Here is a 26,608-nt window from a genome sequence, read left to right on the forward strand (position 1 = left end):
GAGTGACCCCCAAACCGTTACACGTGAAGAGCCCAAAAGGACAGCACTACATATTTAGCAGCAGGGGTCCTTAGCCGGGTGCCGGGGTGGGGTGGCAGGGCAGGAGAAGCGAGGTGGAAAGAGGGCACTTCTAGGGAACAAGGAGGTCCTGGGAGCTGGAGGCGGAAGGGGGATGGAGGAGGATGGAAGAGGAGGCGGAAAAAAGCTAAGGAGAAAAGAGGAGGGGGGGGAGTGGGGGGGGCAAGGAGGGGCGGATCCGACTGCGCCCCTTCCTCCTCCCCCCTCCCGTCTGCCCGCACTGCCAGCGCGCTCCCAGCCCCGCCGACCACATCTGGCTGCTACCCGCCCTTGTTTCCGCTGCATCCAGACTTCCTCCAGTGGTGGCTGAAGGCTGTGCATCTGGGACTTTAAGTATACAAAGGGATTGCCAGGACCCGCGAGCACCGGCGGCGGCGGCGGCGGCGGGGGTTGGGACTCGGGACCCCATCATGAGCTCCTGAGCCTGGCAAAGCCGAGGCAACAGACTAGGGCTCCCTCGAAACGCGGTGCGGACAGGCACCAGCTAGTCCCGGACGCCGGTACGCACCGAGCCAGCTACCCCAGGGTGACGCTCGGGGTCCCGGGAGCACCGCAATGGAGGCACAAGGAGCATGGGGAGCCCTCGCCAGCGCTCTGCGGGCGTTCTGCGTCCTGAGCTGCCTTCTGGGTCGCGCCATCGCCGCACCGTCGCCCATCATCAAGTTCCCTGGCGATGTCACCCCCAAAACGGACAAAGAGTTGGCAGTGGTGAGTTGCTACACTAGCTCATCCAGCCAATTTTAGACAAATTTCGGAGGCTGCGGACGAGGGCCACCCTCCCCCCGCACCACTATCTGGCACACAACATGGGGAGGGGCTTCAGGAAACATCTGTGGGGATCTTTGGCTAGTTGATGGCTTTTGTAAACGTTGGGGAGAGAAAACCTTTGATAAGTAACTTGGAGAACTTAGGGTGCATTCAAGGGGGCAAGGAATGAGCGAAGTAGGGGGTGCTCAGGAAAAAGTCTAGAAAGGGCTGTTTTGTGAATAACGGAGACTTTGTCTACTTATCTAGGGGATTTGGTGTGGGGCGGGCTTTTAAACGACTTTTGGACGTATCTGCAGAGCTGGCAACAAAGCCTTTGGCAGGCGTCTGGGTAGGCCTTTGGCAAACCACTTTGGGGGGGCCTCTTGAAAATGGGGGGTGGGGGTGGGACGGTGTACTTTGGCATAAAATTTGCATAAACCTTAGCACATAAAAAGCCAAAGCGGGGCTTGACAAACTTCTGAGAATCCTTGGCACACATCTAGAGACAGGCCCTTGGTAACATGATGGAAGGGATCCTGCGACAAATGATTGGGGCAAGAGGGGAGCAGAGCGCATCTCCTCCCCCACCCCCACCCCCTTGGCTTAAGGCACCAGTTGGCCAGGAGGGTCGAGCATTGTTTCTTCGAACTTTTCCCGGAGGTCAGAGGACAGAAAGAGACAACAGGCGAGCTGGAGGAGCGGTTGCGGAGGGCCCTGGCGCGTGGGGCGGGGGCGGACTGAGCCGGACTGGGGTCGGCCAGCGGCCAGCAAGACCTCCCTCCTGGCTGGGCTCCCAAGCTGCGGCTCAGATGTTGTTGTGTGAGCGTGCGCCTGGCTCTAGGGCATCCTGGTCTGGCCACATGGTTGCATAAGCGGGGCTGGAAGGCAGCTGCAAGGCCATACACTCTGCCACCGAGCACCTCCCACCATGGGCTTAGATGCTTAGAAGATTTGTCAGACCACAGGACGTCTGTGCCTTTATTGCTTCAACCACTCTGGACATCTCCAACCCTCCAGCTAGCCTCCTCCCCAATCTACCCAGAATCACATGCCCTAGAGTCACCCAGGAAGCCCCTGCTGTAAGGGACCCCAGCCCTCTTTCCCTAACTTTCCGTGTTAGAGCCAACAACTTCTCTGGCAGATGGGTTGGAAGATCTTGAAGGTTTTAGATGGCTACTTTTCCCAATGGTCTGAAGCTAGCTGGCATTAGTGATATATTTCTGTCCCTGGTATGGAGGGTTGAGTTTTGGAGCAGGACAAGTTACCTGAGTTCTGATCTTCTGCAGCCTAAGGAAGCCCATGTTGCCTAGAGTTAATAAGAGGTCCTCTGGCCAGTCATAATGGTGCTCACTTGTAAATCTAGATCTGGAGAGGCTGAGACAGGACCAGCCTGGGCTTAGAAGTCAAACTATCCTAAAACAAAACAAATTAACGAGGAAAAAAGAGGGTTTTGAACTTATGGTACCTGCCTGCAAATCAAATCAAGGAGTTCATTAACCATCTGGTCTGGTGATCTTGGATAACTGCTTTAACTTCTGGAGTCTCTGTTTCTTTGAAGAGCAAAACACTTTAAAAAAAATTTTTTTATTGTGCTTTTGTACATTTCATAGGACAGTTCTTAATCCAATTTAGACCTCTTCCCCTATCCATGCCCCCCACCCCCTCCACAGGACCTCATGTATTCCACCATACCTGTTAAGTCCTATCCAGTCAAGTGTTTGTATACAGATATCCTTCAATGCAAATTCACCCACTGAAGTTTACTCAGCCTATCTAGAGATGGTTGGTAAGGCCTGTCTACTCTCCCTCACCCAGTAGTAATCAGTCTCCAATAGTTCCCAGACTAGGGCCAACCCACCACCCATTTCCTTCTCTCCTCTGAGCCCTTGCCTGATTGAGTTGGCATGGGTCCTGTGCTCAATGCCACCATTGCCACAAGTTTACATGTGCAAGCTTCGAGTGGCCTTAAAGCCTCTGCTTCCCAGAGTTCGTGGACAAACCCTGGCTCTTACACTCTTTCCACTCCCTCTTCCACAATGGTCCCTGAGCCATGCGCAGAGGTTTGATATAGGAGTCCTATCCAGGGACACACACTCTGCAGTCTCTCATTCTTTAAAAACTGGCCAGTCATGGCCTTCTGTGTGCATCACACTTTGTTGTATAAGGAAGCATCACTTGTGAGAGTTGAGGGATGCACTACTTTTCTCTCTTACCCCCCAATTCTGCTATGTTCCATGAGTCTTAGGTGTGGAGGTTCCACTGTAGATACGTCACCTAGGACTGGGCATCTCTCAGACATACATTCTTTTGGTCTGATCAGTTGTGGGATTCTACAGTAGTTTCCGTCTGTTGCAAAAAGGAGCTTCTTTGATGAGTGGTGTACAGTATACTTACCTGTAAATAAAAGGATCCACATTTAGCATATGGTAAGAAATTTCATTTGTCTAGAGATATGACAAGATAGGGTTTTCTCTAGGACCTATGACCTCTCCAGCCATGTTTATTTGGCTGTGTTTACAGTGCCACCCATGAGTTCACTCCAACTGAGAGGGCTTTAAGTTCAATTAGATAGCTGTTAATTATTCTCCAGATAATAGTGCCACGACTACACCAATACAGGTAGTTTGCTATGCTGGTCGTTATGGTTATTGGGCCTTAGGGCTGGTTGGACTATTGATTGATTTTCTCCCTTAGCAACTTGCATAGTATCCTCTAGAATTATGAGAGCTAAACTTCAGGTAGAAGACTTACAGGTCAGTTCCTGTTCCATTGCTCCAAGTCCTATGTCCAAAGTATGTCCTGTCTTCAGCAGTAGGGTCTTATCTTCCAGTTCTGGTAGATAACCAAGAGCTCTGGCAGTAGCCTCTGTTATTTTGGGAGTTTCTTGGATCACTCTGACCAATCACTGAAAGGGAGGTCTCTCTGGTCTGGCACTGTGTTTCTTACAATACAGCCCCCAGGTATACATGTGTATTAATGTTCAGAAATATGCATTTCTCAGCGAGGTTTGGATCCATCCATCTCGACTTTTCCCCCACCCAAGCTCTCTCCTCCCAAGACTGAGGCTCTTAATGGCACTCATCTCATGGCAAATGGGCAGGTGCTTTTAGACACTTTGAAGGGTACATGCTGCTTGGGAAGCAGCAGTAAGCATTAGCCATGATCGCTATTATAGCAGTTGCTATGATTATACCCCACTTTCCCCCCTTTGCTGACTGCCCCAAAGGAGGTATTTTATAAAATGTCTGTACAGACTAGAAGTGCCTGTCTTTGTCAGTAGCTCACCTCAGCAGTAGCACAGGACTTGGCACTCTGAAGGCCATCGAAAAACACTTGTTGAGTAGGTGGTTGATGCCTGAACTTGTGTAGGGGCATATTTAGTTCTGGTTAGATCCCTTGAAGGACAAGACTAGTCTCTTTAGAAATGGCAGACACAGATTTGAACTCAGGTCTGCTACTGAAACCCATGCACACAACCCTTGAACCTCTTTATAAGAAAAAAAGGAGGAAAATGATATGTGCCTAAGACTGTCAGATGACTCCGTGAGATAGGTCCTGGGGTATGAGGGTTCTGGAGCAAGATCGCTTGGTACCAGATCCAGACGTCTCATGTGTGAGCTGAGCGATTTTAGACAAATTTCTTAGCCTGTTTTTTAGTTTCTTCCTCTGTATGATAGGAACAATGTGCATAGTAAGCAGTAAATAAGTTAACATGTACTCAATTCAAGACAATGAAAGGTAGTAGCTATGCCCTTCCAGCTAGTGAGTGACAGAACTTGTTTGGGAACCTAAGACTCCACTTGGTGCTCTTAGCCTCCGGGATTCTGCTCTGACCAATTACAGGTTATGTGGGGACTAGCTGGGGCTGTGTACTTTGACATCCCAACGTGGCTCCTAGCTTTGAGGCTGCTTGTCTCTTTCAGCAATACCTGAACACCTTCTATGGCTGCCCCAAGGAGAACTGCAACCTGTTTGTGCTTAAGGATACCCTCAAGAAGATGCAGAAGTTCTTTGGGTTGCCTCAGACAGGTGACCTCGACCAGAACACCATCGAGACCATGAGGAAGCCACGCTGTGGCAACCCAGATGTGGCCAACTATAACTTCTTTCCCCGCAAGCCCAAGTGGGACAAGAACCAGATCACATACAGGTGCTAAGGAGGGGTTGGGGAGGCAGGGCCAACAGGTTGAGGGACATGAATCCCCTTGGGCTTTGCCTTCCTCACTGAGGGGACCCATGAGATCTGGGCTTCCAGGGACTTTGCATATGGAGTTCTTGGTGACTGGAGCCAGGTAGACCTAGATTTGATTCTTATGCTCACTAAGCACTGGGCACTGGGTTTCTTATTCTTATCACTCTGTGTTGGTGTTCTAGTCTATCAAACAGGTCTAAGAAATCCCTTTCTCATAGGGATGGTTAAGATTACTTGTAAATCAAGGGCTTCTATAATGTTTGGCATAAGTCAATAGTCTAATAAATGTTGGTGATTGTTGTTATCATCTGTGCCATTGGGACAGGCAGAGGACACTCAATTATAGGCACTAATTGGGTTATTGTCTTATAGTGTTGTTATAATTGATTGCTAATTAGTCCAAGAGCTTTGTTCTGTATGACTAGTGCTGAATTCCAAGGGTGAGATCTCTGCCTTGTGTCCCATAATGTATTATTTAATGTCCCTGGTGCCTTTGTCCCAGACAGAAGTGAGAGATGAAAAGTCTAGGATTCCTGGAATGTGGAAGCCTGCCAAAACTGAAATCAGACCAGGAGACCCTCAGTGTTTGTCCACTCAAGAGTGTTTTCACTGCCCTCCTGAGAGTCTTTCTTGGAAGCTCACCATTTGAAGTTCACATACAGTTTACATATGATAAGTGTTCAAGTGGTGTAAAACACATGGGGATTTTCCCATAATGATGAGAAAGGAAGCTCAGCATGTTCAAGGCTGTGGCAACTGGCCTAGTTACAGACCTATTTGATGTATGTGGAGACATGGGGTCGGGGGCTCTACACCTGCCCTGGCATTTCAGAGACAGCTTTCTAATTGGTCTTCTTCCCAGCATCCTGGGAGCAGACTGTCCTCTTCTCAAATTTCTACATCAACTAAGTCCAAAGAATTCTGTTAACTCTTAGTGAGCCAAGTGACAGGAGCCTGTTAACTATTAGTGAGCAGAGTGCTACTGTCCTTAAGGGGGGATCACTACAGTGGGACATCAAAGTATTCTGAGAGGACTGTTCTCTCAGTGAGCTCTGCTTGACACATTGACCTGCGCAAGAACACTTATTCAGATGCATACTCATGGACACACAGACACTGTGCACACACACATTTTTAGACATTACACCTCTACATTTTCATACTTGCATATATGCACACACTTGCACAATCACATGCATTTCTACTCCTTCCAGAATCATTGGTTACACTCCCGACCTGGATCCTGAGACAGTGGATGATGCCTTCGCTCGGGCCTTACAAGTGTGGAGCGATGTGACTCCACTACGCTTTTCTCGCATCCATGATGGGGAAGCTGACATCATGATCAACTTTGGCCGCTGGGGTAGGCAGAAGGGGGCTGGCCAGTGGAGCAGCATAGAGACTATGGGGCTATGTGGACTTTAGAGATGTGTGGGGATACTGAGGGTGCTTTGTTGAGTGCAGCAGCAGGTGTAGACACTGGAGGTGGTTTAGATGTATGTAGTCAGTGGGATGACGTGCAGATACTGGCAAACCGTTAAGAATGAGAGCAGAGGATACACTACAGTGTTTCCTGCCAGCAGTGAAGCCTGAAGGAAGTGCTGTACTGTGCCCTCCAGGAGCCCCTCAGTGAATTTGGCTACTTGGATTTAAGTTAATACAAAAGATTTTTAAAACTAAAACGCAGTTGGTCCCAATAGCCACCTAGGACTAAGTGGAATGGACCATTGGGTCAAGTCGCTGTGCAAACTGGTGGTGTAAGCCTGGCATGAGCACAGACCTGAAGGCAGGTGGTGTGGTGTAGATACTGGTGGTAGATCGAAGAGGGAAGTGGGCAGGGGAGGAAGCAGCGTAGACAGCAAAGGTCAGTGGTGCAGGCAAAGGACAATATGGACTTGAAGGAGCGGTGTGGGCCACAGGATGGCAACAGCCACTTCAGAGCGCCTCCACTGACTTCCTGCTTTCCCTGCCCTGGGTAATTCCAATGGAAAGGAGAAGGGGGCAGGTGCTAGATAGAGAAACATGGATTGGGGTATGACTGGGCTTCAGGACTCAGATGGGGCTGCTGAAAGCTGAGAACCAATGTGGGTTTCAGAACACGGAGACGGATACCCCTTTGATGGCAAAGACGGGCTCCTGGCGCATGCCTTTGCCCCAGGCACTGGTGTTGGAGGAGACTCTCACTTTGATGATGATGAGCTGTGGACCCTGGGGGAAGGGCAAGGTAAGAGATTGACCACTGGTGTGCCTCCCTGTACCCTTACAACGAAGACCATGACGTTCCTGGTGATCTTGAGCCCTTCATTTGCTCTGATGGTACTAGGGCGATGGGAGGAGAAGGGAAGTCATAGTCCAATGTGAGGCCACAGTCCAGTGTCTGAGGAAAGGCCTGGAGAGGCCAGTCCCCATGCTCTGTGTCCCCTACAGTGGTCCGGGTGAAGTACGGGAATGCCGATGGGGAGTACTGCAAGTTCCCCTTCCTGTTCAGTGGCCGAGAATACAACAGCTGCACTGACACTGGCCGCAGTGACGGCTTCCTCTGGTGCTCCACCACCTATGACTTCGAGAAGGATGGCAAGTACGGCTTCTGCCCCCATGAAGGTGAGCATCCACCCTGGCCCAGCCCCTTAGCCCACTTAAGCCTCCAGCCCCCACAGGCTCCCCGCTGTGCCTACACCCTCCACATTCCACAGGCCAGTCAGCGGCATCTCCTCATCCCAGTGCTCTTGGGTCAGAGCCCGCCATTCTGATTTCACTATCGCAACTTCTTCGAATGTTACAGCCATGCATTGCTTAACAACGGGGACCTATTCCAAGAAATGTGTAGCTGTGCACATGCATCATCACTGTGTCAACATAGTGTCCTTACACAAGTTGAGATGGGCGCAATGCCACTAGGCACTCTGATCCTCTAGGATCACTGCCACATGGTACAACCTTCATGCATATGGTCTGTTGTGTTTTAAATGTTATATTAGGTGCATGACCATATGTGCTTACTTCATATTTGCTTAATTACTTCAGGTTTTTAAGTCTCACAATTAACAGTAATATTTGTGAAATCAAGGGTTTGATGTGTTAATTGTTCTTTTCTAACACACATGAGAACGACCTTAGACTTCTTAAAATATCCAGGGGTTCTCTCTGGATGCTCCACCTAAGACCCAGGGTTCAAGGGCAGAAGGGCAAAAGGAGAGAGAACATGGATATAGATGGACAGTTTAGCTGTAGGAGAGGGATAGGACACAGCCCAAGCTGGTACCTGATCCAACTAGAGACTCCAATCTCAGAATATCAGCCATCGTTCCTGCACTGGCCCCACCGTGCTAGTGAGTGACATTGTAGGTGGTCCCAGGAGCTGTCTGACTCTGCCTTCTGTTTCTGTTTCACAACAGAAACATCTGGATTCGCTCAGTATTTGTATGTCTCTTCATCTGTACTTAAAACTTAATTTTTCCAGAGATTTCCATCATCTAGGGAGATGAGTTTGTAAAAGAGAGTAAGGATGTTGTAGACAAACTCAGTCCATTTTGAAAATAGCCCTGGCACACTTCGTAATCATAAATCTTTTTTAAAAAATACACAGGACTTTGTACTCTTTGAAGATACCGTGTTTGATGGTTCTAGACATCAGAGGCCCAGAAAATTTGGGGAGAATGCTGAAAATATAAACATTTGTCTAAATATTAGTTTCTTTCCTAGTCCATAAAGACTCTTTAGTCTGCATGGACTAGGGACTGTCAGTTTGGGGGGTCATAATTGTACGTTTGTGAACCTCCCTGTTCCCATGATGATACAACACTGGCCCTAACCATCTTGAAAGAAGGGAAGGGAAAAGAACTCGCTAACTGTTCTCCTGTTTACAGCTTTTCTTTTCCTCTTTTGGAGGGGAGGCGGATCTGGAGATCCAGCCCAGGGCCTCACGCATGCTGGGCCAGCCCTTCTCCACTGAGCTACAAACCCCAGCCATGTTTGTATTTTTATTACCTAAGCTAAACTGTATTAAAATCTCAAGCCATTGACAATTAATAAGTCAGAGATATTTAAATAAAAGTCTGTATCTTGCATTTCCCAGTACGAACTTGGGGGAAAGGCATTAACTCTTTCATGAGTCAGTCTTTCGGTCAGAACAGGATACACTGATAAATATGGAAATAGCCCCGTGTTTCATAAGCTTGGAAGGTTTTTCCTCTGTGTTGGACACTGGCCATTTACTTGGTCCTTAGCCAGGTACAACTACGCACAATGCACACGTGTTTGGACTTAGTGTAGTGATTCTGGTTACTCAGACCCTCCTGACTGCTGAGTCAGTGTGTGCTGCCTCCCATTCTGTTTAGGAGGAGGGTGGGTCCCAGAGGAGATGGGCTTTCCTGGGTGGTAAAAATACAGCTGGTGGGATCAGCGTTAACACTTAACCCTTCCCCACTCTGAATTACCAAGGTCTCTGGACTGAGTCTTGTCTCTTTCTTAGGTCCCACTATTCCTGGCACTCTAGGACAGGGCCTCCCATTTTGGGGAGAGCAGAGAAATGAAGATAGAGACCCCTCAGGCCTGTGCTAAGAGGCCAGGGTCTGGACTCCATTCTGCCTATACAGAGTTAACAGGCTTGGTGAGGTCACCTCTGGCGCCACTGTACACAGATGGTCCTTGTTACGCACTTGTGGTTTTGCTGGTTGGCAATTCCAGAGCTACACCATTTTGTAGCTCTGGGGTGGATAAAAGGATGGGAAACCTTGGGACAGCCCAAGACAGAAAGGCTGACCCAGATCATACACTCTAGTCACAGCCTCGTTCTGGGGTCATCAGAGTGGGAGGCTGGGACACTAGCTGCCTCCCCTCCTCCTCTTCCTCCTTTGAGGACTACAGCAGCAGTGCTTCCCAGAAAAGAGCCTGGGGTTGAAATGACTGAAGCTTTTTCTGTGACATATACACATGTACGTGTGTGCTCACGTGTGGGGTGTGTGTATAACAGAGTTCGAAAAAGATGGAGAGTAATGTGATTTGTCGTGTTCAGGTATGACCTCCACTCATTTCCTTGTTTATGTGACCATAAGCAGTCCTGGAACGATCTTTCTGTGAGCCTCAGTTTCCCTGTGTATCAAATGGAAAGACTCTTATGGCTGTGCCCAGGTGGATAGTATATGTTCAGTCCCTCTGGCCATGGACATACAGAATGGGAAGCAACCTTGGAACTTGGTCAGGCTTCTAGAAACCTCCTATGTGCCAGGTGTTGACCATTCATGGCTTGGTGTCCATTAGATCCGTGAGAGGGATTGGGTGGGCCAGGGAGACAGAGGTCCTCTCTGGGCTCAGAGAAGCAGCTCTTTACTAACTAATGGACATTGCTTTTAATGAATAATTCAACAACTTGACTGGTATGAACTAGCAGGTGGGTGACTGGCCAGCTCTGCCCAGGCAGATGTCTCTCTCTCAATGGCATCTTTACCCTCTCTTCCCTCCCCAGCCCTGTTCACCATGGGTGGCAATGCTGATGGACAGCCCTGCAAGTTCCCGTTCCGCTTCCAGGGCACCGCCTACAACAGCTGCACCACAGAGGGCCGCACGGACGGGTATCGCTGGTGTGGCACCACTGAGGACTATGACCGAGACAAGAAGTATGGGTTCTGCCCGGAGACCGGTGGGTATCACTGCCTCCTTGTTCCCTTCAGAGGCCAGCCCCCTGCTGTTTCATAGCCACCTGTCCACCCCCAGCATCCTTTCCCCAAGATCTGTTGCTAGCCAGAATTCCAAGAAGTTGGTAGCTCATGGGTACAGAAGTCAGAACAGAGTATCTATCAGCAGCTGGCGCAGTTGCTCTGCTGATGCCTGACCAAGCAGGCTTGCTTAGGACCCTATTGACCAGCCTGCACCCCTTGTCTTTCAGCCTCTCTGACACTGTGTCCCCTTCCCTTCTACTGACCTTAAGTCTCTCCTCTCTCCTTTTCTTGTCATTTTCCTTTCAACCTGTGTTTACTTAGCCTGCTTCCTGCAGCTAACTCAGAGGTTGGTCTCTGCAAGACCCGGAGGTTCACCTTCTAGAGCAGTGTGTTGAGACCATCAGCCCACCCAGCCCCCTGCGCGTCTGGCCTCTCTGATCCCATCTACAGGGGTCCCGTGACAACTCTGGACTCTAGACCCCAGCTGCCTGGATTTGAGCCTTGACGCTGATGTTTCCTAGCAGTATCTGCTCAACAAGCTTCTTAAGCTCTTCAAATCTTGATCTTTGCACCCATGATATGGGGATAACATAGGGTCCCTACTTTGTAGGTTTGTTGGTGGGACTGAGATGGGATGGAGCAGGTACCCAGTGAATGTTTGCTAATGCCATTATTCCCTGATGGTGGCCTCAAACCATCTTCTGCTCTTTGATCTGTGTTCTTCATCCTACAGCCATGTCCACTGTGGGTGGGAATTCGGAAGGCGCCCCATGTGTCTTCCCCTTCACCTTCCTGGGCAACAAGCATGAGAGCTGCACCAGTGCTGGCCGGAGCGATGGGAAGATGTGGTGCGCAACCACCACTAACTATGATGATGACCGGAAGTGGGGTTTCTGCCCTGACCAAGGTACAAAGCCCTGGCCTTTGGGTTGAAACATTGGACATCCCTCCACACCTGAGCTGGAATATTTGAGGCACAGACTATCTCCAGCACAGATAATGCAGCCTAGACACCCACGTAGTACTTCTAGACCTATCCATCTGGGCAGAGACCCTACTCAGTGAAGATCCATTCCCTGCTTAAGCCCAGCCAGCTTAAGAAGAGACATAGTCTCTAAAAGAAGATCCCACTACCACACCCTGATCTTGTGTGGGAACTAGCCCTGTTTCCATTCTTGCCCTTCACTGCAGTTACCTCTTTAGGCAGGGCTGACCCTAGCAAAGATGTCTCAGTCAGGAACAGTTTGCTCAGCCCTCCGACTCATTCCCATTCCAGTATAGAAATGTCCTGAAAGACATCTCTCTGCACTTGGGCTGGGGTGAGAGAGACCTGGAGATAGCTGATGACCTTACTGTGATCAGTACCAGGAGCAGGGTTTCAGGGCCCAGCAGCCCTGGGCTGTAGCTCCCAGGTAGCTTACAATGGTCGGGTGAGGGGATAGGTCCAGGGTCTTCCAGAATTAAGTGAGTTCCTGTTCTAGTTTGATTTCTGTTACTGATAAACCACTCTGACCAAAAGCAACTTAGAAAGGAGTTTATTCTGCTTACACTTCTAGGTCACAATCCATCACCAAGGGAAGTCAGGGCAGGAACTCAAGGCAGGAACCTGGAGACAAGAACCATGGAGGAACACTGCTTACTGGCTCGTTCTCTGGTTGCCTCAACCCCCAGGCTCATGCTTAGATAGCTTTCTTATACACATCCCAGGGCTGGGTCTTTCTGCATCAATTAATAATCAAGACAGTTTCTCAGAGACATGCCCATAGACCAACCTAATAAAGACAGTTATTCAATTGAGACTCTTTTCTTCAGGTGACTCTAGGCTGTGCCAAACTGATATTTAATGCTATTAGGACTCTCTTTCTATTACTTGTATTCTTATTACTAAAATGATGTGGTGCTTGGTGAATTAGCTGGCCAAAGGAGTTTTTCTTATCCTGCGTGCTCTGCTAGGGTATATGGTGTTGTATCTGCCAAAAGGTGGGGTCTCCATTCATGTGATCGTTGGAGTCCCCTCAAGCTGCCATGACCAAAGTATAATAAAATGGTGGCTTCAAACAACATAAACTGATTCTTGCCTGATTCTGGAGGCTGAACGTTTTAGACCAAAGTGTTAGCGGGGCCACATTCCTTCTGAGCCTGCGTCACCCCCTTGTTTTCCTGTCATTACACAGTCTTGTCCCTTCTGTGTCTGTACCTGTCTCCATGTCTCTCTTTTTAGGAGGACATGAGCCACATTGCACTCATGACCCCTCCACTCCAGTGTAATAACATTTTAACTATTTATTTATAGACAGAGTCTCCCTACATATCCCTGACTGACCTGAAATTCACAATCCTCCTGCCTTAGCATCTAGGGAATTATCGATGTATACCACCACTCCTGGTTCTAACTTCCATTTTAACTACGTCTGCGAATAAGATCACATTCCTAGACAGCTGAGGACAGGATTTGAATGTATCTTTTGGTGGTAGTGGGACATAATTAAACCCACAAGGTATACCACATGGTTTGCCTGTGGTCTGTGACTGAGCCTGGGCAACCCATGCAAATAGGGATGCTGTTTCTTTGTTTTCCTGTGGGGCTCGGAATGCTGCCGGATACCAGGCAAGAACTCGCTCATTGAGCCACATTCCTTTATACTGCTTTTCCTGGGCCAAAAAGCTTAAGCCCAAGGGCCAGTCTAACCCCATTGCTGTCCCTCTTTGGAGACCCTGAACAACAGGTTGTATCCCTACTTTTTACAGAGAGACATAAAGAGCCAGGAAGCACTGTTCTTAACAGATGGGACTCGAAGCAGAGGACCTGCAGACCCTCCTATCCTCCTCTCTGATAATATGTGCAACCTGTACTAGGAAAAGGCAGGAGGATGTTGGCTGACCTATTCAACAGCACAAGGAAGAAATCAATACAGACCATTTCCAGGGCTTTTAGTTCCACCCTAGGGATTCTCCCAAATCTCTTTCACTGAGGCCAAGCCCTGACACCAGTCTCACCTTTCTCTTGAATTCTAACCCCTCTTCCCTGCTTTGGCCCTTAGGATACAGCCTGTTCCTCGTGGCAGCCCATGAGTTTGGCCATGCCATGGGGCTGGAACACTCACAGGACCCTGGGGCCTTGATGGCACCCATCTATACCTACACCAAGAACTTCCGCTTGTCCCATGATGATATCAAGGGAATTCAGGAGCTCTATGGTAAGCTTTAGCTTGGAAGCCTCTGGGTGTGAGCATTGTGGGGGTGGTCTGCAGCCTGGAAGGGAGGCCCCAGGAGTGGAAATGCCAGCTTGGGAACCTCTAGGGGTGGGCTTGATGGGGTGATCTGAGGCCTAGAAGGAGGCCTTAGAAGTGGGGAATGCTCAATCCCATCTAGCCAGGATAGGCAGGGACAAGGACAGGGGGTTATGAATTGGTGCCTAATGTTGGGATGTCAGACCAGTGCTCCAATGGTCTGCTTGGACAGCCCTATCCTTTCTAAACATTAGTTGTTTATGCCCCACTTAACTCCCCATTTCTAGATCTCTCCATTTGCTAGGTCTGTAAACAGAGGCTTAAGAAGACCCAAGGTCACCATGGTTTAAGCACCCAGGTAGGGTTTAGGATCCAGGCACATGAGCTGACTATAGGACAGAGAATGGAAATAATGGAGGAGTGAAAGTTCATGGTTTCTAATTTATAGTAGAAACATAACAAACAGCTAGGCCCTGAAACTCATGATTGTCTGCTGTTTGTACTTCAGTGAGGCTAGAATTTAAAAAGTTAGTCCATTCCTCAAAAGAGGAAATTAATTATATGAAGGTCTGGGTGGCTCCTAGACCAGGCAGAATACTGATTGGTACCTGAATGAGGAAACTTAGGGACTCTGAATTTGGGAAAGAGCCAGAGATCTAGAGGGAGATGCTAGATTATAGTCCCGCCACTGCTGTGCACTGGCTGCAGGGGATCAAGCAAGTCTTTACCTCTCTGAACTCGGTTTCCTCATATGTGGCTGCTTATCACGAGGAGTAAAAAATTAACCCTTAAGAAAGTGCTGTACCCCTGGAGTAGACCCCAGCCTGCCCTGCCTCTTATGGACCTGAGACTGGGCTTGAATCCTTGTTCAGTTACTCAGCCTTTCTAGGCTTAGTTTCCACGTCTGTAAAATGGGAATAATAGTGATGTCCATCTCCCTGGATGCAGAGAAAACCCATCCAGGTGAGGCCAGAGAAAAGTGTTCATAAAGTAAGATGTGGCACAAGATTCTGGCTTTTCTTGGCTCCCCTCTCCAAGCTCAGATAACACTGAAACAGGTCTTTTTCTCTCTAACCTTAGCAGGTTAGATGGGCTGTGTTGGGACCCAACCTGGTGGGGAGAAACCTTATTGCTGTGAAGAGTCTAAGTTCAGGTATCTGCCTATTCTCCAGGGGCCTCCCCTGATGCAGACACTGACACTGGCACTGGCCCCACCCCTACACTGGGACCTGTCACTCCTGAGATTTGCAAACAGGACATTGTCTTTGATGGCATTGCCCAGATTCGTGGTGAGATCTTCTTCTTCAAGGACCGGTAAGTGAGGCTCTGTCTTTCTTACCCTCTGGCCTCTAACACTTGCTGAGGACCCCTGGGGACCTGTTATAAGGATTTTTTTCTGTCCTCATAACCTGAAGATCTCAGTGGCTTACCACATATGCAGTTCTTTCACTCTCTCCTACTTTGGGTCCACCAGGCATCTAGATTTTTGGCAACAGTTGGAGGCCAGGTACATTCTACATGTCACTTATTCTCCTAGGGTTAGTGAATATTCTTGGTGGATGTCAGGGTGTAAGAGGCCGAGTCAAACCACACAAGCACATTGAAAGATTCCATGCACATCACAGCTGAGAATCTTCCACTGATTAAAACAAAGAACATGGCTAAGCCCAACATCATAGTCTACCCTACCCCAGGTGTAAAACATGGACCATGTTGTCACATTGCAAGGCATGTGAAAATATGATTCTAAAGTAGGATAGAGGGAAGAATTGGGAAAAGTAAAACAGTCTTCTGTTGACCCTCTCCTGGAACACCATTGACCTCAAGTGGCCAAACTGATGTATATACAGACAGCAAGTGACCATGGGGGAAGCCATGTTCTTCATGCTGTAAGTAAAGACTCCAGTCATTATCAAGGGCTGAGATTCACCCTAATATCCTAGCTCCCTGGGTAATGACAGACATTATCTAGGACTCCTTAAAGAGTCTAGCCATCCATCTATCTGTTCATAATCCATCAATCCATCCACATCTACCTTCATCCATTTATCCACACCCATGTATTATGTGATCAATTGATTGATTAATCACTCTATGTATCTATCATTTTCTATCCGTCTTTCCTCCATTATTCTTCTAGCCATTGATCCAATTATCCATTCATCCATCCATAGAATTTAATAGCTGGGAAAACGGGTTCTGGAGGTAGAAAATTGCACTTGCTATCTACAGGTTGTATGATCACTGGCAAGTTCATTATCTTCTTTGTACCTTAGTTTCATCATCTCTAAGATATTCTCCCCATCAAATAGAGAAGTCATAAGGATTAAATGAGCTTAGTGCTTAGAACAATGCCTCAAAGGAAAGGAGATGTAAACTTGGCTTTCACTCTCCAGCGAAGTTCCCAGCTTGGAGCACTTCCCACCGTGGAAGCTATGTCTATGCATGCATCTGTAAGCAATGGGAACATCAGAAATGGCTCTGAGCCTAGGCCTAGGCCAGGGCCAGTTACAACCTGCCACATCTTACTTTCTTTTAAAAAGACTTTGGGTGTGTTTAATGGACTCACCGAAATAATCAGGAAATAATCCAGCAGTTGTCATGTATAAATATTGGTGCCAGGTCCCAAAGGACAGCCTACAGGATACTTGAATATGAATTTTAGAGTCAGATCCAGATTTGAATGCTGTAATACCATAACCTATCTGAGTGTCATTTGCCAAGTAAGGATCATGACACTTCCCTGTGCTATGGAGTGCTGTGGCAAGTAACATAGATACCGCCCTCCTCAGCCCTAATTTGAACAGTGGAAACAAACTTCTCTTCCATGGTGTAGTGTCCAGTGGAAGGCTGCTTTGAAAGGCAAAAGATGGTCACTGACCTGCCTTGCCCACTGACATCCTTGGAATGGACAGTGTGCCAAGACTGGGTCATCTCATAGTCCAAAAATGGCTGCCAGTGGCAGTTGGGGCTACAGGCTTCCCTATCCAGGAGAGGAGTGGAGTGAGGTAGGAGGTAGAATGGGATCTCCAGAGGTAAGATACCATTCTATCTGCTCAATCTTGTCATGCCAAGGTAAGATATATGCCAAAGAATGCTAAGCTAACCAACTTTGGCAAACAGAATCATCTGGAAGAATCTGTTCAAACAGATTTTTAGTCGTAAGCCAGAGAGGCTGTTTTACAGATCTTAGGACTTGTAGTTTGCATTTCTAACAGGTATCTAGGTGCTGCTGGTGCTCCTGGTCTGGGGACTGCAATCTGAGAATTAATGGCTTAGGTATGTCCAACCTGCCATCCAAGCCACATGCAGCTAAGGATAGTTATGAACGTGGCCCAGTGTAAGACATTAAAACATTATGACATTTTGTTTTGAAATTGTCTTTTTAATTTGACTGTGTGATTCTTGAGTGTGATCTTTGCAGATTATTATGTTATGTCACAATGATGAAAGGTAGGGCTAATCTTTTTTAAAAAATATTTTATTTATTATTTTTATTTTCTTATGCGTATGTGTATGTGTATTGCCTGCATGCATGTAAGTGCACCCGTGTCATGCAATGCCCGTGGAAGTCAGAAGAAGGTGTCAGATCCCCTGGAACTGGTGTTGGGAACCAACCCTGGGTCCTCTGCAAGAGCAGATAATGCTCTTAACCACTGAGTCCAAGGTGGGACTAATCTTTATCTATTCCTAGGATTCCTGGGTCATGGGCATCAGAGGCTAGCAGTGGCAAAAGTAATTTTAAACGTGGAGCTGAGGGGAAGGCTAGCAGGGAAAGAGATGATGGATACTGGGCAGACCGTCGAGAGTCACATTACATCATCATGCGGATTACATTTTATAAGGAAAGTTCTTGGCGCTTAGTATGGCCTCAGTAAATTTGGGAACCAACCCTGGGTCCTCTGCAAGAGCAGATAATGCTCTTAACCACTGAGTCCAAGGTGGGACTAATCTTTATCTATTCCTAGGATTCCTGGGTCATGGGCATCAGAGGCTAGCAGTGGCAAAAGTAATTTTAAACGTGGAGCTGAGGGGAAGGCTAGCAGGGAAAGAGATGATGGATACTGGGCAGACCGTCGAGAGTCACATTACATCATCATGCGGATTACATTTTATAAGGAAAGTTCTTGGCGCTTAGTATGGCCTCAGTAAATGTAGCTCTTATTTTTGCCAAAGCATACCATTCATTCTATTTGAATTCAGGAAATGCTTTGGAGTGCCATCAAACCCCTGTGTCAGTTGACTTCTAATCAAACAAGACAGATAAGACACACAGCTGCTGTCCCAGGCATTTAGTGCTGGTGGTTTTAAGAGGCATTGAGGGAGGACACAGTACACACAGACAATCAGTGAAAGCTTCCTGGAGGAGGTGGGGTGGGAGCTGAGGGGTAAATTCTCAGCTGCGGCATCTTGCAGAGCCTTGCGTGCCTATTCCTCAGTCTTTCTCCAACCTTCTTTTGACCTTGCCTCCCTCTATCACTGGGATGTTTCCAGGTGGGCTTGTGAAGACACTTATGTTTAGATCTGAGGAGTGACTGAAGGTGTGCTCTATTCTGGTCTGCAGGTTTATTTGGCGGACAGTGACACCACGTGACAAGCCCATGGGCCCCTTGTTGGTGGCGACATTCTGGCCTGAGCTCCCAGAAAAGATAGATGCTGTGTACGAGGCCCCACAGGAGGAGAAGGCTGTGTTCTTTGCAGGTGTGTGGGAGGACCTTGCTGAGGGGTCAGACCCACTCCTCTACCAGACTGCAGTCCCCAGGCACCTGTGGGAATTTTCTTTCAACTTTGTTTCCCAAAGGGTGGTATTCCTGTGGAGACTGGTCCAGACACTTGGTGTCAATTAGCTCTCCCCATGGAAGGAACATTTCCTCTCTTTTGATTCTTTGTCAACCCTCTGATTTCTTTCCTAGAAGAGGAAAGAAAAATCTCCTTTTAGTGCTAACATGTTTCCTATAACTGCTTTAGTTAAAACGTTCATTTATTTATTTTTATTATTTTTATGTGTATAAGTGTATTGCCTGCATGTATATAAATGCACCTGTGTCATGCAATGCCAGTGGAGGTCAGAAGAGAGCATTGAATTCCTCTGGAACTGGAGTTATGGATAGTTGTTAGCCTCCATGTGGTGCTGGAAATCAAACCCGGGTCCTTTGCAAGAGCAGTCAGTGCCCTTAACTGCCAAGCCATTTCTCTAGCCCCTAGTTAGAGCTTTTAAAAATGTGCTTACAGATTTTCATTTTTTAGATCAATTGATTGATGTGTATATGTGTGTGGGGGCATGTATATTTGTGTTTAGACAAGGTCCCATGCAGCCCAGGCTGGCCTCAAACTTGCCCTATTGCCAAGGATGACCTTGAATTTCTGATCTTTCCTCCACCTCCCCAATACTAACATCACAAAATTCGCCACCACAGTCAGTTACATTTGATTCTGGGGATCAAACCCAGGGCCTTGTATATGCTGGGCAAGGACTCTGCCAACTGAGCTGCATCCCCAATCCCTTATTTTCAATACAGATATTTTTAACATAAATCTCTTTTAACAGTAGGGTGGCATTCAAACCCAGGATAGACATGAGAAATTCAATATGTATTTAGAGCAGACCCAACACAAATATCATTTTTGATGAGTTCTTCCACTTGTTGCTTTTGTTTTGAGACAGAGTCTTATGATGCAGCTCAAGCTGGCACATTTTATGGCCAACTTATAAAACCTTGTGTGTATAGACTGGGGATGTAGCTCAGTTGGTAGAAGGGCTTCTCCAGCACGCACAACACCCTTGTTTGATCTTCAGCACTACATAAATTAAGTATGTGGTGGCATGCCTCCTTGTAATCCCCAGCACTCAGGAGGTAGAAAGGCAGGAGGATCAGAAGTTCAAGTTCAGCCTAGGTTATGTGAGATCCTGTCTCAAAGAAAAACAAACAAACAAACAAAGATCCTGTATATGAGGCCTGCTTCTGGGCAGAGACCAGACATGAGCCCAGCCTGTGCTTTGTTGGGATTGGCTCCAGTGGGCTCCGTGCCAGAGAGACGATGGGAGGGACAGACCTGGGAGATTTTCCCACAGCCACCAACACACTCTTACCCCCTCACTAGGGAATGAGTACTGGGTCTATTCTGCCAGCACCCTGGAGCGAGGGTACCCCAAGCCCCTGACCAGCCTGGGGTTGCCCCCTGATGTCCAGCGCATAGATGCGGCCTTTAACTGGAGCAAGAACAAGAAGACATACATCTTCGCTGGAGACAAATTTTGGAGGTAAGAGGGTCCAGGGTAGGATGGCAGCATGGGTGGCTTCATGGGACAAGACACACTGCGGCTGGTCTCTAGCCTGCTAGGCAGCAGTCCCTCAGAGAAGTGGCCATGGATGCTCCTTCCTTGGGACACTGCTGGAGTTGTTCCGGCTAGAATCCCATGTCCTTTCTCAGCTGTCTTCTGATTGGGCCTGTGGATATCCAGTCTGGAACCCCATGGTATGGTGACTTACAGAGAGGGGTGGTGATGCAAGTGATAGCCACTACTGTTACTGCTGTGGGCCGTAGGTTGTGGTAAGACCTGATGAGGTGTGCATTATTAGTCTTCCTTTTTCACAGATACAGAAATGTTTCTGAAAGGTTAAATAACTAACTTCAGGTCCCATCGCCAAGGAGTGACATATGGGCTTTGAGTGCTGGCATTCTATCTCTTGGAGAACACGATAGGCAGCAGAAAGAATGAGGAAGACAGAACATCTAAAGGAGCCCCAGGAAGCAGCAGTCACCCTCCCGCACATCTGCAGCTGGTCCTGCAGTGGTGCAAACTAGTATGGGAGCAGTTTCAAAGCAAGTGGCTCTGCTCTGAGTCCTCTGGAAAGAAGGGTCCATCTCTGAGAGGCCAAGATCGGGTTGAGGGATTAGAGAGAGCAGTGTCTAACGATACAGCCCAAACTCAGGAGTGTGGTTATAATCCTTTACAACTTCCACATGAGGAAACTGAGGCCCAAAGAAGTTAAAGAACTTAGACAAGCTGCCAGTCTATAAGTGTGCTGGCCTAGAGTCAGGCTTACAGCTGCTTTTCCTGTTTTTCTCCCAGTGCTCTCTCCACTGTGCCCTCCGAGTCATTTGATCAACAGGGAAGGGGGCAAGCGCAGAAAAGCTTTCTAGATGTTTCCATTTCCTTCCTCCTAGTATCCATATGGTCCTTCTGTGACTGACGTTGCATCCAGGCTTTATCTAGCTTACCCAGGAACAACATAGGTCTTTGTCTGGGATCCAGAAACAATCCTGCCTTTTCCCATGCGTCTGTCTCCTCCTCCATCTCTTGGCTCCTCTTACCCCCACTTGATTCTGAAGCTTCTTATATCCTGAGCTGCCCCTGGAAGGGAATTCTGGAGGCACTGTTGAGGCACTTAGCAACTTAAGCTGATTGGTATCTCAAACCTTAAGAAGGAAAACAGTCTGTCAGGAAATCGCTGAGCAGGCTTTCCACCCACAGGTCCGGAACACTCCCTAGTATGCCCACATACTGCAAATGGCATCTCGGCCTCTCAAATTCACAAGCACTCTAAATCTGAGCATGGTGGACAGGAGAGGCAGAGTCATAGACATGTGAATCTCAGAATCCTAAAGCCCAGGTAGTTCGCCTGCATGGTATGGGAAGAATGTCCATCCGTAGTCACTTTCCCACACATCCCATGTTTGTACACATGCAAGAAGAGGCATGTCCTGTGTGAGCAGGAGTGCGCACACATGCACAGACTCAGAGGCCCTGGAATGTGTTCCTGGTTTCTAGGTAGTTATCTGCCTACTAATCCTTTTCCCTGACAAGGCCTGCCTTCAAATCCAGGCACCAGAATAGATATTTTCCTTTACTGAGGAAGTTCATGAGCCTTCTGGAAAGGGCCTAGAGTGGAAAGCACTGATCCTCAGCTATAAGCTAGGTTTCCAAAGGAGATATACTGTCTGGAAGCAAGGCCTACAGAAGCCCTGGACCACAGTTTCTGGAGAAGGAAGCCCTGAGGGACTGAGATGAGCAGCTGTGTCCAGCATGCCAGGGAATGCCCAGCTGGTCACTTTGGAAGCTTCTACTGAGACCACAAATAGATATTCAATGTCTCTTATGTGCCAGGCACTGAGCTAGGTGCTAGGGAGATGGTGGCTCAGAAGCAACCACTTCCTGTATACTTCTGGAGCTTATAGTGGAATGAGGGAATGAGGCTCAAACACATTGGAATTAAGTAACAGCTGCTTCCCTTCCAGGCCCATACCCTACTCCATCACCTAGACTTTTCATTTAATGTAGATGCTGTTATCAGGCTGAAGTGGGTCAAGGATACATGTAGAAAAACTGGAACAAAATGTTTGATAGTATACCTGTTCTATATTGCACCTTCTACACCTGTAGATAAGAAATTTATATGAAATCTTTCAAAATAGTGGGCCAACAGTGATCATTACAGAGCGAAAGGGAATGGGTGTCATCCCACCAGAGCCAACAGCTTCTAGAGCCACAGCATTGAGTTCTTCATGAATGAAAAGAACTTGGAAGCAAAATGATTCATTTCTCCGAGCCTCATCTATGTACTCATGTAGATTCCTAACCCAGCCCCATGTGCTAGGGGGAGAATGAGAAACTACAGCAAGTTAGAGTATGAGACATACATCTGTGAGCCATCATAATCCTACGGATGCCAGTGGAGGGATCAGTGGAGGTCAGGTGAACGGGGATGCTGGAGTTTTTGAGCTAGGGAAACTCGGTTTTGGAAACCCTGGTCATGAAGGAGTAGCTTTTGCAAGAAGTGATCTTCAGATGCAGCTGTGGTTATGAAGACTTTTCTGGCAGTTCTTGAGGGTGAGGGCTAAGGGGAAGGACCCCCATAGAAGACAGCTTTTAGGGTAAGCTGTGGTTGGAGCCCCAGTGGAGGAGGTAGGGCTGGCCCTGAGGAAAAAAGAGAGACAGTCAGGAGGTTGTGAGGAGGGAGGCATGGCTGTCATCAGGATGGGCTCCAAGCAGATTTGCTTAGAAAATTTTATCCATGAACCTAACATTTGATCTTGCTTCCTGGGATATCCACAGGCACATAATGAGAGCACACTACTTTAATAGTTTTAAATATTTATGGTATAACTAGTAGATTGAAGGGAAGAGGAGTAAAAATGACAGCAATATTTTAAAAGTCCTCCAAGAAATTTAAAACAACAGCCATAGAGTAGAACTTACTGAGTAATGCCCTAGGTATTTACCTAAATTAAAGCTGGGCCTAGGAGAACACCCACTCTGACAGCTGTAGCCAGGATTGGGGTGGCATGCAGTCCGCCCTGTGACTCATGACCTTGAGCTCACACACTTCACATTGCATTGTAACCTCACTGTCTGAACCACGGTTAACTTCTAGACATGGCTTGTCATCTCTTCTTGACAGACGAAGAAGCAACAATTTGTTCAAACCACACAGTGAAAGAATTATGGGGCAGGTCCCCATCTCTGGGCTTCTGGTCCATTGGTGCCCTGACTGCAGCAGGAGCAATTCCAGATCCCCGCTGAGTTCCAGACGTGGGAGAGACCCTTGCCTGTGTTTCTCGGCAGCAATCACACTGTTGCTCCTATAGGGTTTTCCCAAGTCATGCAGTTAAGAAGTGGTGATGTGGGATTTGGACCCAGGTCTGACTCCAGACTCCGGGCCCTCAACTTACTACCTGCTGATCCTCTGAAGGGCCAGGTCTTGTTCCCCAGACCCACACAGTGCCGTTACCTGGACCTTCTTCTCCAGGATGGGGGAGGGGTAAGCTTCAAAGAGGTCAGCTGCTTCTTCATGTCTCTTTCCTTAGATACAATGAGGTTAAGAAGAAAATGGATCCTGGCTTCCCCAAGCTCATTGCAGATGCCTGGAATGCCATCCCTGATAACCTGGATGCTGTCGTGGACCTGCAGGGCGGTGGTAAGCTACCCAGGCTTCTTTTGGCTTTCTAGGAGTCCCTGTCCCCAGCCAGGAGCCAGTTCCTCCCCAGCACACACTTCTGCCCTGCTTAGTGCAGTCATGCAATCCCAGGAAAACAAACCAGTCCCTTCATCCCAGTGCTGGGAAGGCAGCCAGTCCCCTGACCCCTGCTCCTGCAGCCAGACTCCAGCAGTAAGACCTAGAAAGGCCTCTCACAGCTGCAGGGCCTGAAGCCATGGCAGGGGAGGGCTGGGAGGCCTGCAGCGGCCACGGACATGGCCTGGTGCCCTGGATTCATTCTGGGGACTGAGCCAGGCTGTATTGGGTTTCATGGGAGGTCTTGTGACTACCTTCCATCAAAAGTATGGCTCCACTTGAGACAAGGCAAACTTTGTCATGCTCTGTTGCCATGCTCAGCTGTTTGCTACTTTGCTCAGCCACCAGTGTCAGCACTATATAGCACTTGGAGTTTGAAAAACCATATTTCTGGGGACGCTTCTGTGAGCTCTCTAGGGCTCTAGAAATGAGGTCAGTTTGGCTTTTTAGAGACAATTTCAATTTAGTTTCACAGGCTTTTTGTTTGTTTTATTTTGCATGCGCGAGTGTGTGTGTATGTGTGTGTGTATGTATGTATGTGTGTGTGTTCTTACCATCTGCCAAGCACATAGCTCTAAGCTCCAGTGTCTAAAGGTCTCACAAGAGCAAAAGAAAAGCAGTGTATAATCAGGTGCTAGGTCAAGGGTTACCATCAACAACATCTATTGAATTCCTTTTGTGAGCCAGGGTTTTAAAAGGAGTAAACAGTATCATGTGTGTTTGGAGGAATTCACAAAACCTCTAGGGGCAAGGCAGGGAGATAGTAGGGAATGAAGTGTGTGTGTGTGTGTGTGTGTGTGTGTGTCTGTGTGTGTGTCTGTGTGCGTGTGTGTGTGTCTGTGTGTGTGCATGTGTGTCTGTGTGTATGTGCGTGTGTGTGTGTCTGTGTGCGTGTGTGTCTGTGTGTGTGTGTGTCTGTGCGTGTGTCTGTGTGTGTGCGTGTGTAGTGAGGAACCAGAGAACAGATGGGGAAGAGTTGCTTCTCATATTCTGATAACTGCTGGTCTACAAGAATCAGGACCTCATGTTCTTAGATAATCTAATGGTTTTTACAAAGGACCAGACATCTGTATATTAATATGACATAGCCGGATGTTTACTTACTCAGAGTCAAAGATAATTTATTCAGAGTCAAAGAAAAAACAAAGCAAAAATTCATATGAGCATAATAAATCAGATAGGACCAGGGACCTCCTGATTTCCCACCTCTGGTGTATGAAAAGTACTTGGCTTGGTGCTTGTCCTAAGTAGGGTACTGTTATTACTATCATCAATAGCAGGTATTACCTAATTTAATCTCATCACAATCTCTAAGATGTTAGTGCCCTGAGCCTTGACCTAGGGATGAGCAGATGGGGGACTAAAAGGCTGGATTTCACAGCCATTTCTCTTCCTCCAGTCCAGAGAGTCTTCCCTGGTTGAGAAGTTTCTTCCCTCTGCTAGTTAGACAGGAACGCCACAGGGACCCTCCACATGTGATGTTAAGACAGTGTGGTCCAGCCTCTCTTCCTTCTCTATCCCAGGTCACAGCTACTTCTTCAAAGGTGCTTATTACCTGAAGTTGGAGAACCAAAGTCTGAAGAGTGTGAAGTTTGGAAGCATCAAATCGGACTGGTTGGGCTGTTGAGCTTGCCCCACTCCTACAGGCCCTTGGTCTTCATCACTCTGCACGCCAGGCCCAGAGCACTGGGGAGGGACATGAAGGAACTTGGCAGCTCTTACCTTCAGCTCTGCAGTTAATCACCCTCACCTGGTGATTTAAGATTTCAGAGAATGGTTTATTTTGGTGTCCAAAGACAGGTGCTGATTGTACCCGTCCCAAGTGCTCCTTCTCTCGTCCATCCCCTAAGAGATGCTTGGATGTTCTCAATGCAGCCCTTCGTTGGGCTGCCCTGGTGCTCCATATTTGAGGTTTTTCTCCTTCCACAACCTTCTATAGCTCACAGCATACTTGGAACCAATAGAGGCTGTCTTAAGAGGGCACTGGTGGCCTAGCAGCCTTGCATGAGGCAATGGGATAGAGGCATGACCAGGGGACACCAGAGACACCATGCCTCTTATGGCTGGCTACCTTAGTGCCTTCCCTACATTAGCAGTTTGCTTCGTGTGCACTTTGTTCATTTCTTTCAACCTGTTCAGTTTTCTACTATATTCCATTTCTTGACAGAAGGGCTCAGGTTGTCTGATGTCACTGCACAAAGCATTGCAGTCCACTTAGCAATGGTTTCCTTGTTCAGTCTATTTAGGATATCCTACCCAGTCACTTCCTCCACTGGATGGAGGAGAACCAAGTCAGCATGGCTTCCTGCTCAGCCCTCTCTGCCTCTCCCGTCAATAGTTCCCCATGGGAAATGGTAACCAGTATAAATAAAGACACCAATTGAGTGGCAGTGTTGCATCTGTTTTAGCAGAGCCAAAGAGGGGCCCTGACTCCAGCCAAAAGAGGAAACTTAAAAGAACAGATTTCTGCTTGCACAGATGATGTGTGCTAGACGGATCAGAGGTGCCAAACTAAAGGGCAGGAGAACCCTAGGGTAGATAGGCTTAGGTGTGTCCATTCACATGAGGAAGAGCCCAGACACAGCAGTGGTCCTGTGGAGCTAGTCATGGGGTCTATTGGAAGTTTACTTCTCAGTCAGTTGTTTTCATTAACAGTGATAGCTATTCTAATGATGGGCCAATAGCAAA

General features: G+C 47.9%; 1 protein-coding gene across 1 annotated transcript; it reads left to right on the forward strand.

The window, feature by feature from the left end:
- The first annotated feature begins 302 nt into the window (after window positions 1-302).
- Mmp2 (matrix metallopeptidase 2) lies at window positions 303-26,310 on the forward strand. The gene is made up of 13 exons (XM_008830086.3): window positions 303-786; window positions 4,749-4,975; window positions 6,232-6,380; window positions 7,113-7,241; window positions 7,445-7,618; window positions 10,482-10,655; window positions 11,408-11,581; window positions 13,716-13,871; window positions 15,077-15,218; window positions 18,469-18,605; window positions 20,007-20,166; window positions 23,715-23,824; window positions 25,444-26,310. Exons 1-13 carry the CDS (start codon window positions 634-636, stop codon window positions 25,545-25,547), a joined length of 1,989 nt encoding a protein of 662 aa, XP_008828308.1. The 5' UTR covers window positions 303-633; the 3' UTR covers window positions 25,548-26,310.
- Window positions 26,311-26,608: the final 298 nt, after the last annotated feature.

Source organism: Nannospalax galili, unplaced genomic scaffold (genome assembly GCF_000622305.1).
Source record: "Nannospalax galili isolate Female #2095 unplaced genomic scaffold, S.galili_v1.0 scaffold274, whole genome shotgun sequence".
Classification (NCBI taxonomy): domain Eukaryota; kingdom Metazoa; phylum Chordata; class Mammalia; order Rodentia; family Spalacidae; genus Nannospalax; species Nannospalax galili.

Excerpts from the sequence above, each read along its gene's own strand:
- Mmp2 (XM_008830086.3), top strand. The coding sequence starts at position 634 with ATGGAGGCACAAGGAGCATGGGGAGCCCTCGCCAGCGCTCTGCGGGCG. Across the intron at positions 11,582-13,715 it reads GGGTTTCTGCCCTGACCAAG|GATACAGCCTGTTCCTCGTG; the intron begins GTACAAAGCCCT and ends TTTGGCCCTTAG. Across the intron at positions 15,219-18,468 it reads ATCTTCTTCTTCAAGGACCG|GTTTATTTGGCGGACAGTGA; the intron begins GTAAGTGAGGCT and ends TCTGGTCTGCAG.